Source organism: Phacochoerus africanus, chromosome 7 (assembly GCF_016906955.1).
Source record: "Phacochoerus africanus isolate WHEZ1 chromosome 7, ROS_Pafr_v1, whole genome shotgun sequence".
NCBI classification, from domain to species: Eukaryota; Metazoa; Chordata; class Mammalia; order Artiodactyla; family Suidae; genus Phacochoerus; species Phacochoerus africanus.
Genome location: NC_062550.1, coordinates 77,245,037 through 77,258,661, shown reverse-complemented (window position 1 = coordinate 77,258,661; position 13,625 = coordinate 77,245,037). Strand labels below are relative to the sequence as shown.

General features: G+C 39.4%; 1 protein-coding gene across 5 annotated transcripts in view; it reads left to right on the top strand.

Moving 5' to 3' along the window:
* Window positions 1-2,865: 2,865 nt before the first annotated feature.
* Window positions 2,866-13,625, top strand: part of YAF2 (YY1 associated factor 2) — a 77,625-nt gene continuing 66,865 nt past the window's right edge. For 2 of the 5 annotated variants that reach the window (XM_047787983.1, XM_047787984.1), the window contains exons 1-2: window positions 2,866-2,987; window positions 3,403-3,528. In XM_047787983.1, the coding sequence (XP_047643939.1) occupies window positions 2,962-2,987; window positions 3,403-3,528 (152 nt within the window). In that variant the 5' untranslated portion in view covers window positions 2,866-2,961. Of the gene's footprint in view, window positions 2,988-3,402; window positions 3,529-5,090; window positions 5,474-13,625 lie in introns of those variants that run through there. The other 3 variants (XR_007135914.1, XM_047787986.1, XM_047787985.1) reach the window with 3 other exon arrangements.

The following is a 13,625-nucleotide window of genomic DNA, read 5'->3' as shown; positions in this document are numbered from 1 at the left end:
TTAGGTTACTGCTGTGGCTTGTGTTCAATCCCTGGCCTGGGAACTTCTGCATGCCATATGCCAAAAATAAATAAAGTACTGAATTCTGTTAATATACTGAAAGGACACCTGAGTGGGTAAGAAACTTAGTCACTCCAAAAATCCCCAATGCTGGAGTACCCATCATGGCTCAGTGGTTAACAAACCCGACTAGTATCCATGAGGACATGGGTTTGATCCCTGGGTTAAGGACTGGGTGTTACCGTGACCTGTGGTGTAGACCTGCAGCTACAGCTCCGATTTGACCCCTAGCCTGGAACCTCCATATGCCGTATCCCCCTTAAAAAAAAAAAAAAAAAGGACGGAAAAAAAAATTCCCAATGCTTCAAATCACCATTCTCCACCAGCTGCTCTTCCAGATAGGTAAGAAACACTTCAGAATAAAGGTCTGACTTTCATGGTGATTTAGATGTAGCTCCTGTGTTACTACCTTCATGGAAGCCTACCCCTTACAGGAAGGGGTTTTTCTAAAAGAACCTACAAATGGGAAGCAGCTGGTAGAGGGCAAGGGCATGTGCTTTGGTGCTTCCAAGAAAAAGGGGTTTCTGGTTCTTCTACAAGGACTACTTTGCAGAGTTGTAAAGTACAGTTTGAAGGGTTGTTGTAAATTTTAGCATTGATTGATGATCCACTGCATGCCATAAGCTTAACAGGCTGTAAATTCTGGTATGAAAAAAATCACTCATTGTAGAATTGTGACACAGGTGAATGTATTCATTCTCAGACTATTTATTGACTGTGTACTATGTGTCAGATTATTCTAGGGGCTGGAGATGCAGTGATGAAAACAAAACAAAAAATTCCTGCCCTTCTTTAGTTTATGGTTCAGAGCCGCAGCTTACTTTCTAGTGGTGGGTTTTATATTCTAGAGAAATGGTGACTTGCAGCATTAGGGATTTTTAGAGTGCTCCCTTTGCTTTTCTTTTGATTTAAAAATAGTTTGTTGCCATCGCTTTTGCAAGTAAACCAGTTTTTGTTCATCTCCATGATAATCCATCCAGCTGAGAAATTAAAAAATATCACAATACCTTAGACTTGGAAGGGATCTGAATTGAGATAATATTTTTAACTCCTTTATTTTACAGATGGAAAAAAAAAAAAGACACTGACATTTACCTACTGCATTACTGAGAGATTGAAGACTAGGCCTTAGATCTCTTCTCTTAATTGCTTTCCTTAATCACATTCCTCATGGTTTCTGGGTCTCTCAATCGAGGTCTGAGTCGTAAGAAGTGATGCTTGCAAAAAATACAGATGGTGCAGTGAGTTCAGAAACAGCTGTAAATTGTAAATTGATATGGTTAATTAGAAAACAGGGACTGAAAACAGAAATAGACTCACAGAGAGAAAAAAACAAACTTGTGGTTACCAAAGGGGAGAGGAAAGCACGACAGACAAATTAGAGGTGAAGGATTAACAGACACAAAGGACTATGTCTAAAATAGATAAGCAACAAGGATAAACTGTACAGCACAGGGAATTATAGCCATTGTTATAATGTAAAGTGGAATATAATCTGCAAAAATACTGAATCGCTATGCTGTACCTGAAACTTAATATTGTAAATCAACTATACTTCAGTTTAAAAAATAAAAAAGGAAGAGCGGCTTGCAGAAAGACTGACAGCATATCTGAGCTCTAAACCTCGCCAACTCATTTAACCTGGTCCCTATATTCCTTGTCTTTCAAATGAAGGGATAGGCTACCTGATGGGAATATTTGCACAGCACTTTGAGCCCTTTTTAAAACACGCATTGTGTAAAGAGATTTACAAAGTGCCAGCATAGAGTGCTAAAAAGTGTTAGTAGGCTTAAGAGTCCAGGAGCTTTAACCAAAGTTCTTGATCAGAGTGGTGACATAATGTTACCAGCATTTTATTATTAATCTGGTTGCGAATTACTGCGAAGATTGGGAAGGTGAGTCTGGAACTTCAGAGAGAGAGAGAGAGACCAGTAGGATGGCTGTTGCTAGAGTCTAGTAGAAGATGAGGGCATCCAGTACATTGTGGTAATGAAACCTGCTAGGAACGTGTTCTTAACAGGGCACACACAAACTCGTTATTTAAAAGGAAGGGAAAAGGTCTTTTGAGTGTTTGTTCTTTTTTTGCTGTTGTTGCTGTTTTCGTTTGTTCGTTTTTAAAGCAGCTACTGTAGAGGCTTGAGAGGCGAGGAGAGCTCATTTGGAATTAAAACAGAGTTAGATTCCTGGCTTCACCACCTCTAATTATGTAATATAGAGGAAGTCGCCTAACCTCTCTTGAACCTGGGTTTCGTTTTCTCCAAATTAAGGAGACAATCCCTACTTGGCCAGCATTTCTATGCACAAAACCAGGCAAGTGGCTTAGGGCACCTAGCAATGGCGCTGACGGGTGGCTCCCGCCTTCCCCCGGGTATCCTTCGGGCTAGAGCTGAGGAGCCAAGGACCGCTCAGGCCCGGAAAGCGGTTCCACCTGGAGACGGCGGCCGCGCACTCTGGTCCGGGGCCGGGCTGACCTCCGAACGCCGGCCCCACTTTGGACCCGGCTTCGCGCGGGAGGACGGCGCCTCCCCCGCCAGAGGGGCTCCGCGGATGCCGAGACGGAGCGGGCGGCACCGGGCGAGAGACGGTGACGGCGCGGGAGGCTGGGATGGCCACCCCCACGCCGCCGCCCGCGAACTCGCCGGGAGTGCTGGGCCGCGCTGGCCGCGTTTGAAGTCTCCGGCGCGGCCGCTGGTTGGCTCGCGTGGGTCACGTGGCCCAGGCAGGAGTTTCCCCGACAGCTGGAGGCTGCGTGGGATCCGGCGGCGGCTCCGGAGCTCAGCGGTGCGGCCTTCCCCGCCCCCTCCCTCCTCCCCCGCCCGCTTCCGCCCGGCTTATTATCCTCCTTATTGACAAACAGAGCGGCCGCGGCGGCGACTCTCGGCGTGCGTTTGTGGCCAAGCCATGGGAGACAAGAAGAGCCCTACCAGGTAACAGCGCCCGGGCCCCCGGGCCCGGACTGTACAGGCGACGGGGCTCTCGCGGCGGGCTTCGGGCACTCGTCTCGCTCGCCGCCGGGGCAACGGGGCTAGAACGGGGGCGGCGCCGCTGCTGCGCGAGCGCTGCCGCGTGAGGGGCCGGCGCCGGCCGCCCCACAATGGAGCCGCGATGGCGGAGGCCGGCGAGGCCGGCCGGGGTGTCCGAGCGGAGGCGGCGGCTGCGGCTGCGCTCGCGCCCTCGCCTTCCTGACTCCCCTCCCCCTCTGAGCCCGAGGCGGGCGCGCCGGGCGCTGGCGGGGCGGGGGTCGCGGGCCTGGGGCGGGGGGCGGGGCGGGCGCGTCCGCGGGGCCCGGGCGCGGCCTGCTGGTGACCCCGCGCCGCGTCGTGTCCGGGTTGTGTCCTGCAGGCCGAAGCGGCAGCCGAAGCCGTCCTCGGATGAGGGTTACTGGGACTGTAGCGTCTGCACCTTCCGGAACAGCGCCGAGGCCTTCAAGTGCATGATGTGCGATGTGCGGAAGGGCACCTCCACCCGGTGAGTCCCGCGCCTGCCCTGCGCGCCGCCAGCCGGCGGGGTCGCGGCGCCGAGGACGCCCCTGCGGCTGCCGTCCCCTCCCGCGACACTCGCCCACCCGTCGGGCGGAGGCGAGACTGAGGTGGTGTCCGCGATAGGAACTGGGTCACGTTGTTCGCGACCCTAGCGCTCGTTTGCGGTGAAGGGAAATTGAAGAGGCTGTAACGTTTCTTGCTGCCAAGAGAGAATAAATTATTAAAGAGAGGCATTAGCCACTGCGATTTAATGATTTAATTCGTATCGCTGGGTGTAATGCCGCATCCCCCTTTCCCCAGCACACATTCCGGATGTAAGAACGTAGGCTGCATTGTTGTGTTAGTGTGTAGGAATCAAAGAAGCACCATGCAATCCTCTTTAGAAGCAAAAGATGTAATTTAATTTCCTTCCTCAAAAAAGTATCTGATTATAGAGTACACAGTAGATTAAGCTTTTTTTTTTTTTTTTAATATAAACGTCTGGAAGGGTCAGATCAGGGTTTTGTGTAGTGTCTTTACCCCAGTTCTCTAACATTTTATAAATAGTTGAGGTGAGCCCAGTCACAGGGACACATTTTTACTGCAAGTATCTGACTTGATTTTGTTTGATTAAACGGCACTCTTATTAGACTATATGAATGAGATAAAATTAATCTTTGCGTATTTTCAGCCTTTATTTCACTGCAAGCTTACAGTATGATAACAGTCTTTTTAAAAAAAAGCCACTTAAGTGAATTAAGTGGATAAAGAAAATCATTCAGGAAATTTAAAGTCATGGGCATTCTTGATCTGCCAGCACGTAGTTACTGTGATTTATACCCTGGTATTTAGATGACATATTTTTGATTAAAGTCAATTAGAAAGTAAATTGTCACACTTATACTAATACAATAAACTGTTTTTTAAAGGATTATATAGTATTAATATATATTCAGTAGAAGTTAGATTTCTGAAAATGAGATATCCAGATTTTAAAACACCATTTACAGCATTTTATTAAATTTTTAAAATGTAGAGACAAATAGTTGTCAAAAACTTGAAATTTGTAGATTTGCTCAGTGAAGCTGGTTGCTTTTGACATAACCTTTTTGTAAGTCAATTCACTTTTGGTATATTCTCATTTACATTGGATAAAATATGTTGAGTATTTTCATGATGTCTTTTAAAAGGCAAACTTTCAAACATCTATTAAATTCAAGGGAATATAACAGAACATGCTAAAAGGAAAAAAATTTTGCTAAAATGAATGTGGACCCGTGATTAAACTATTTTTGAAAGCAGAGTATCTTTACATCTTTATGTCTATATAAGGTTGGATTTGGTCTAGATTATATTTGTATATCTATGTTAGTACTTTGTACTTTTTTAAATGCTCAATGAGCAATTTTCAGAAAATCTGGTTTTTGGAGGCAGGAAGTTTAATGTGGAGACAATTATTATAATCTTAACCTCTGGTTCAATATTGTTGCTTTTTGTTGTTCCCTCTCTATTTTCTTATAGCCATTAGAAAAATACTGAAACTAGAAGAGCTTATATGTTTATTTGCAGGGACAGCAAGGAAGGGGGGAAGCTGGTGTCCTACTCCACAGCCAGTCTTGGGGTTAGAGGAACCCTGAGAAATAGAGTAGGTGGTGGCAGCTCAGAAGAGAAGAAACAGGCCGAATACCTGGCACCTGGAAGAAGAAGGAATATAGTGCACAGGGGAGTTGGCCCAGGACAGAGAAGTGGGCCTAGTTTAAAAGAGGCTTGAGGCCCACATGGGGGCCCCTGACATTTTTTACCAGTACATCTGAGCTCTTATAGATCCAATTTTTAGTGGTGGAAACATTACTTGAGGAGGACTCAGAGAAGCATTGTCATTTGGATTGAAACTGAAGAGGCTCTGGGCAACTCACCAGAAGTCTAAGGGACACTCTGTTCCTAAAAGTAAGTGTTCGACACTACGACCCTCTCAGCTTCTTCCTTCCTCTCTCTGAATTTGTCTCTTCTCTTTTGATTTTGGCCCTAAGTTAAACCTAAGAGCTCTAATTTCTCTGTTATCTGTTATTTTTCTCCCGCTGTTTCTGTAATTTAGAGTGGAATCTGTTTGGGTAGAACAATGGAACAGGGCATTGTTAATAGGGCAGATACTGATTGCACCACAAAATATTTGCCTCTCTGGTAATGTTAGAAAAACAGAATTAAAGGACTGATTGAGAAGCACAAGTTTCAATAGCTGGAAGAAATAATTCTCCATGGCTGACATGTTAATTAGCAGTTAGGGTGATTTCAAGAACAAGGTTGACAATTTCCAAAGCAGGGACTGGAGAGCTGCAGAGCAGAAGCATGCATTTTGCTTATGATTTTTTTGCATGACTAACAGATGGGACTTGGATCCCTTGGCTCTGACTGACCTTTGAACTGATTCTGTCTTAGTCGCCAAATGTGAGGCCAAGTCTAAGCCAATCCCAGATATTTGAAAAATCTTTTCTTTTTAAATCTCCAGAGAAGATGGAGTCCATGATTTTCCTTTAAAGTCTTTCCGACAGTCTTTTTTGTTTAAAGGATATCTAGTTCAAATCCTTTATATTACAATGGAAGATCTTTTCCTTTAGCAGTATCCCTGGTAGGTCATGCTTTTCTGCAGAATACCTGTGTGGAATGAAATGATGTTATTATATGTATAGCAGTATTTCAGAATGAAATGTGATTTGACGTGGCTTCACTTCCTAAATTGATAAACTATATTCTTTGCATGTTTGCCATTTCTGCAATTGAATTTGGGTTTTGAATTTGCTGGCCTTAATTTAAATTTGATTAATCTTTCTTAAAATCCAGAATCTAGATAATTAGTTCAAGTACTAGAAGTTTTCCACATTATGTTTTTGTGAGATAATCAATGATAAATGTCAAACTGACAGGAAAAATGTGAAAAAGTTATGGTGACAATTATTATCAGAGGTACTACACAATATCCCTCATCTTTTTATTTCATATTCTTTTAAACCAAAAAGTGTATCGAAGTCAACCTAAGAAACTTTTAAGAATTGTTCTGAATCATCAGAGAAGAAAAAATGTTTAGCATAGTGCATGTGAGGGTAGTACAATCAGTGAATGATAATTGAGTCAGGGTAGTATCGTATTGCCACTTCTTCATATGGAAATGGAAATTACTGCTTAATTCAGATTGCAGATATTTAAAAACAAAAATGTTAGAGCTGTTTGTTTTGGTTTTGAACTGTGATGTAAATTAAGGACCTATAAAATACCAGGCTTTCAAGTGTAATTTCAAGTGTCACAGCTACTGTTTTATTTTCTCAGGGTAAATTAGTAGTTCCTTTAGGTTTCTCAGGGAAGTTATAGAGAGATGAGAAAGATGACACGTATTAGCAAGAGCACTAGGTGTTAGAGTAAGAGTGTGGCAACAGGTTCTTACCTCATTCTAACAACTACTTTAGCGTTCAGCAGTGTTCATTGAACATTTATTTTGTATGAGGCCTGAGCTAGGTACTGGACATAAAATGGTGAGCAAAATAGGTATTTGTTTCTTCTGTAGCATTTTAGGCTTTTTCTGTCAATTCAGAAACACTTTGAACTGTACCAAATTCTACCAAGAGGTAGTAAAATCTTTTATGTGTAAGCTAAAGAGTTGAAATTTTCTTATTAAAAAATAGTGTAATTGAATGCAGTGTTGATTAGGATCTAACTGTTGGTAAAAAGAATGAATTATTTTAGCTTCCATAAAATGGAGGTAAATGATATAAAATTCACATTTTGAGTAACCCTAAGGCAGTTATCCAGTAAAAATCTTTTCAGTGTCATTGTTGTTTTATCATACCTGCTTTTTATTTTCTAATTGGTGGTTTGGCACAGATTCTCCTAGACTCTTGGTGTGGGAATGTCAGAAAAAAAAATGAGGACCGTCTCAATCATTTTGCAGAAATGCAGACTTCTGAGCCTCCTTAGCCTGAGGCGCCTTTCCAGCTACTACACAGTTGTTCAGAGACTCCTTATTCTAGGAGGTCGGTTGGTTGGTTTTTCTCTCTATATTGTAGGTTAGAGTAGTCACATAGATTTGTTGTTTACAGAGAAATTTTGGAAGTGATTAGTGTTTGGACAGTAGTGGTTTTCAAAGTGTGATCTGATGAACCCCAAGGGTCCCTGAGGCCCTTTCAGGGAGTCTGTATAAAGTCCGGTTGATTTTCATAATCATAATAAGATGTTATTTGCCTTTTCAACTGTGTTGACACTTGTGGTGCAGAGGCGATGTGGGTTAAACTGCTGGCTCTTTAGCCTGAATCAAAGCAGTGGCACCAAATTGCTATATTCATCATAATCTTTGCTACCATGCACATGCATTAAAAATAATGCCAGTCTCACTTAAGAATATCCTTCATGAAGCAGTAAAAATGACTAATTTTAGAAAGTCTCCTGTCTTTTTTAATATTCTGTCTGATGAACTGGGAAGTACAAGTAGAGCACTCCTGCTGCATACCAAAGTAGACTGGTTGATTCGATCCAAAGCATTTTTGTAATTGTTTTGAGTTTCAAGCAGAACTAGCTTTTTAAAATAAAACATTATTTTTATTTGAAAGAATGCCTGGCAAACTATGGTTATTCATACTTGGATATTTAGCAGATATTTTCTCAAAAATAAACACAATAAGTCTGTCATTTCAAGGAAAATAATTGATAGTATTTGTTGCCAATGGTAAAAATAGAGCTTTCAGATGAAAATTAGAATTTTTGAAAACTTGTAATTACCACTGCAGTGAGCTTAAGAGCATCCTATTAATTTAAAGATGAGATCGGATGGTTATATCAATAAATGTAATTTCTGATATTTTATCATGAAGTTTGTCAATAATTGGAAGATCTGAATAACTCATTCAATCAGTGTTTCCCAGTAACCAATGTATAATGTTACAAACCTTGCATGGATAATCCATTCAAAGTATAAAATAAATCAGTGGCTTTTAAGCAAATACATCATGAAAAGTTTGTTGATGTGGTTCCAGATTTCACATGCAGCTAACTTTTGAGAAACAACTTCTTGTGCTGTGAAGTAGTATCAAAGAAGATTATCCACAAATACCTGAAAAGGCCATAAAATACTCCTCCCTTGTCCCACTACATATTTGTGAGAGTCGATATTTTCTTTATATTCTTGAAATGAAATAGCACATTGCAAAAAATTGAATGCAGAACTAGATATGACAATCCAGATGTCTTCTAATAGGCCAGAGAGTAGAGTACCATTGAAAATATACAAGTACCACTCTTCACACAAAATTATCTTTGTTATAGGGTTTTTTTCCCCATAAAACTATTGCTTATATTAAAATATGGTCTATTTTATTTTTAAATGAAGTAATATATATTTAATTATTTTAATTTTCAATATAGTAATTTGTTCCTTGATATAAATAAGACCTAGGTAAACAAAAGCTCTTCTAACTTTTGAGAGTATGAAGAGATCCTGATACCAAAAAGTTTATGTACTGCTGACCTAGAGTTTTACTAGCTTGGGTTTCTGTATACAACAGATTTACTTTATCAGTCATTCTTTCCCTTTCCTTTATCCTTTGTTGAGTGAGAGCTCTCTGATATAACCTAGTAACCTAGTTCCTAAACTCAGAGGCCTAATCTCAGTCTTCTTTCCGTGTCATCGCAGCAGTATTTGATGTTGGTAGCCTTTTGTATAAATTAAAATTCTCCTTCCTTGACATCTCCCACACTTTTTCCTAGTTTTCTTTCTAAATCTCTGAAATCAATTTCTGCCTACCCAAACTTGACTTCTCTCTATTCCTTATTTTGTATGGGGCATAAACTTTCTGGAACCTAAGCTAGAAACTATCATTGTCTCAACTTTGAGTCTAACTCATCGTTATCCCTCATGTCCAGTCTTTTGGTTTCTCTCTCATATCTGTCCTTTTTCCGTTTTATGTTACTATAGTTTAGAAGCCCATATCATTTCTCTCTTGAGTTATTGGATAAATGGATCGCTTCTTCAGAATGCCATTTACATTATCTTTAGTATTTTTTTGAAACTGTGTGATTATGTTGGCCTCCCTATTAAAAAAAAAAAAAATGAGACCTTTCCGGTGATTACTGAATAAAGGTAGAGCATTTAAGCGTGGCATTCAACGCCATAATAATTTACGCCTAGATTACTTTGCCAGCTTCAGTTCTTGCTGGGTGTCCCAACCAATCTTATGCTGCCTTAGCACCCAAGTATTTCTGTCAGATGGTTCTTCTTAAAAGAAATCTTCTGGGATTGCAACCATTCCTGCAACTACCTCTACATATTGATCAATGTATCTGTCTATGTATATATGTATATAATTACAGCTGTCTAGATGTTCTTCTGCTCTCAGGGCAGAGACTGTATTACAGTGATATCCCTAGAAGCTAGGAAGGTACCTGGAACTCTGTAGGCATTTACGCTTTGTCAATTAATAGTCTTTTAAATTTGACTATTGCTATTTGCCACCTGGCATTGCTTTCCCAAAACTTTTGAGACTTTGTAAAAATATTATCAGATTATTTTGTTCATTATTTGTAGGTATATATTAATTCTTTCAAAATTATTTTCACAATTTTGCTTTATATTTTGATGTGTTATTTGATTAAAAGCACAATTTTTACAAGTAGATAAGTAACTAAGATGAGCCTTTATTTAAACATGAGGATATTTTTATGACAATATTTGGATATTTTGAAGATTAAATAGAACATACTTACAGAATGTAGCACATGTCATTTCTATGACCATATTTTATTCTTATTGTTACACATTCTTAAAAGCATGAAAGTGTGCAGGAGAAAATACAACTTTCTTCTCAGTTTTAGAACATTTTTAGCTTTATCATTTCTTTATTGAGATATAACATAAGTTTCATGTCTTAACATTATTTCAAGGATGATATTGTACATGAATACCTTAGCATTTTAAGGTACAACTTGGGAAAGATGCACATTTATTATCTCACAACCTCTTAGGTCTTGCTATTCAGATTTTTTTTTTGAAATTTACATGGTATAGCCAAAAATTAGTTTGTTTTTTTTCTTTTTTCTTTTCTAGGGCCGCACCCGCACCATATGGAGGTTCCCAGGCTAGGGGTCTAATCAGAGCTGTAGCCACCGGCCTACGCCAGAGCTGCAGCAACGTGGGATCCGAGCCGCGTCTGCAACCTACACCACAGCTCATGGCAACGCCAGATCCTTAACCCACTGAGCGAGGCTAGGGATCGAGCCCACAACCTCATGGTTCCTAGTCCGATTCGTTAACCACTGAGCTACGATGGAAAACTCCCGTATTTCTTGACTGAAGTAAACTAGTGAACTCATGAAAGAGTACAGCGTGTTATGAAATGCATTTTATTCCTTAATTAAATTGTAAGTTCTCTGTTGAATGGTATTTTAAGTTAAAATAGTTGATGTTGAGGGCCTATCAAAACCCAAAACATACTAAAGGTAGATTTGTAGTATTTAATTGAAAAACAGTTTTGAATTCAGATTTTGTATTTGTTAGAACTGTGCAAATCATTCCATTCCATCAGAGGAATGAATTTAATTATAATTAAAATGAAAGTGATTTTACTTTATGATTGAGATAGTATCATTGTATCTATGAACATGTTACTTTTGAAGATAAATCAGTTGTACAAATTAGCAGACATCTATAAAACTATAGAAGTTAGGCAAACATTTTTTAGAAATGGAATCGTCCCTCATCTTGTGCTCCTTTACTATTTCTACTTGTCCAGAGTCAGACTGAAGGGATTAGTCATTGATATCTGTCTAGAATTTGTTATTTTGCCTGCCTCGTCAGCTGCTTATTCTTCAAGGACATTCTCCTAGGCCCATCCCAGAATTGCCTTGCTTTGTCCTCTGTTCGTGCCTCTGATTGTGATCTCCAGCTAGCTTCAGTATTTCCTCAAAAATGCAGAATTGATTTTCTTTTTCTCATGAAGCTGAACGTTCTCTCTCAGTAGGAGGGAGGAGGATGGCCGTATTCTCTTTCTGGAATCTGAGCAGTCCATCAAAGTCAATTTGTGATGCTTACCTTTCTTATCATTTAGCATACTCTAGTTCTATTGCATGTATGTGTTTACTTTCTTGTTATGCTGTGAGTTTCTTAAGAGAAATAAGAAACGTTACCTTTTTCAAAGATGTTTAACGAAGTGTCTGGGTTATAGTAAATGTTCAATAAAGGTTTATTGAAAGAAGAATATAGGTATTAGGAAAAGTTATTACCTTTTTTTAAAATATGCTTTGAAAAAATTGGAATTTTGATATGTTAAGTCATTGAAAAAGAACCCTCTTTTTCACATGTGTGAATTATCAGAAATAAATGATCGAAAGTGAACAGAATTTTAGAATTCTGTATGTACTTGCTTATTGGACATGTGCCATAAGCCAGAAATCATGCTGGGACTGTAGACTTGGTGAGACCCAGTTCTAGCCCCTGAGAGTTTGAATGCTAGCAAAGAAGATAGATAATACAATAGAAAGAATGTAAAATTAACTTTCCAGTATAGTCTTAGTTTTGGAGAAGTTCTGTGCTCTGGTTAAGTATGAAATCAGTTACTGTTGAGGCCATTATTAGTAAACCACTTTTGGTAAGGTATGGTTTAATATTTTAACATCATGACTAATTTCCAGTTTGATTGATTACCTTTCTCCTAAGAAGTTTCAACCAAATGAAGCTGCCACTTCTTTGCTGGGCCTTTTTTTCTTTGCATATGTATGATGTACATGTGTATAAATATGTATTTTTTTTTAAAGAAATTGCTGTTTTTAGGAAAAGATTGTTATATAATTGAGGTAAGATTTCAGAAGACTAAGATGATTACTAGCCTCTGACAGATTTATATAGGATGGTATGGATTATTTGTATGTATTTAGTACTTATCCCCAAAACCATCTTTTTCAAGAATAACATAATTAGTAATAGAACTTCATTATTAAACTTAATGACTTTTTTCAGCTGTTACATTGGTGGCATTGGCAATGATCTTAAGTATACTGCTCAGGTTTTTTTATTTTTATTTTTTTCCTTTAAAAAGCATTATTGAGAAAATTAAATGAGTTAATTTCTGAGAAGCCCTTATCATAGTAGCCGGCACAAGTAAGTGCTCACTAAATGTTTTTGAAAGAATATCACTTATTGCTACCAAATTAATTTTTAGTTACTATAGGTTTTTTATGTGGGTAGTAATTCATTAAATTCAGTATCTTTATTTATCTTTCCTGTAGTGCTTTATTGTGTTCAGCACTACTTTCCTTTATATTCTTCCATTTGCTCATCAAAGCACCCTGCACTGGGGAGAGGGAGATGGTCATCTAGCCATAGATTTAGTTATATATGATCTGTGATTGATAATCATCTGTTTAAAAACTTTGTCAGGAATTTCATTCTGTAGTATTGTTATGGAAATTTACAAATTATGGAGACTTTTAGAGCTAGAAGGAACCTTTCAAGAGCTTCCATGGTGTTTAGTCATTTTCTGGGATCAGCTAGTTTTTATTTCTTGAAACCTTAATAGTAGAGAGATAACATAGTCTTCAGAGGGATGAACTTGATAGGTATGGGGTAGAGATGTTGGTATTAAAACTTTTGAAATTATTGAGGCCACCATTGTTTCCAAACCTGTTGGTTTGGAATTTTCAGTTCAGTTTGGAAGATTCTTGTTGTGCTACAGTCTTAAGAGAACTGCCAGGTCACACGGGTAGCAATCTCCTGGGTGAGATCTTTTCTGTTCATTGGAACTCCTGACTCTAGCTCAGCAGCAGCTTGACAAATAAGAAAACAAACAGGCCTGGAAAGACTGTGACCTGTTAAGGTCAGTGGCTGGTTAATGCCAGATTCAAATGTTTGGATTTCTAAGTCCTCTTTCTTACCTTCCTAGCAAGTAACTTCTTCTTCTTCTTCTTCTTCTTCTTTTTTTTCCCAAAGTCTCAGGAACAGCATATGAAAGTTCCCAGGCTAGGGGTCAAATAAGAGCTACAGCTGCTGACCTACACCACAACCACAGCAACACCAGATCCAAGGCATGTCTGTGACCTACACCACAGTTGATGGCAGTGCCAGATCCTTAA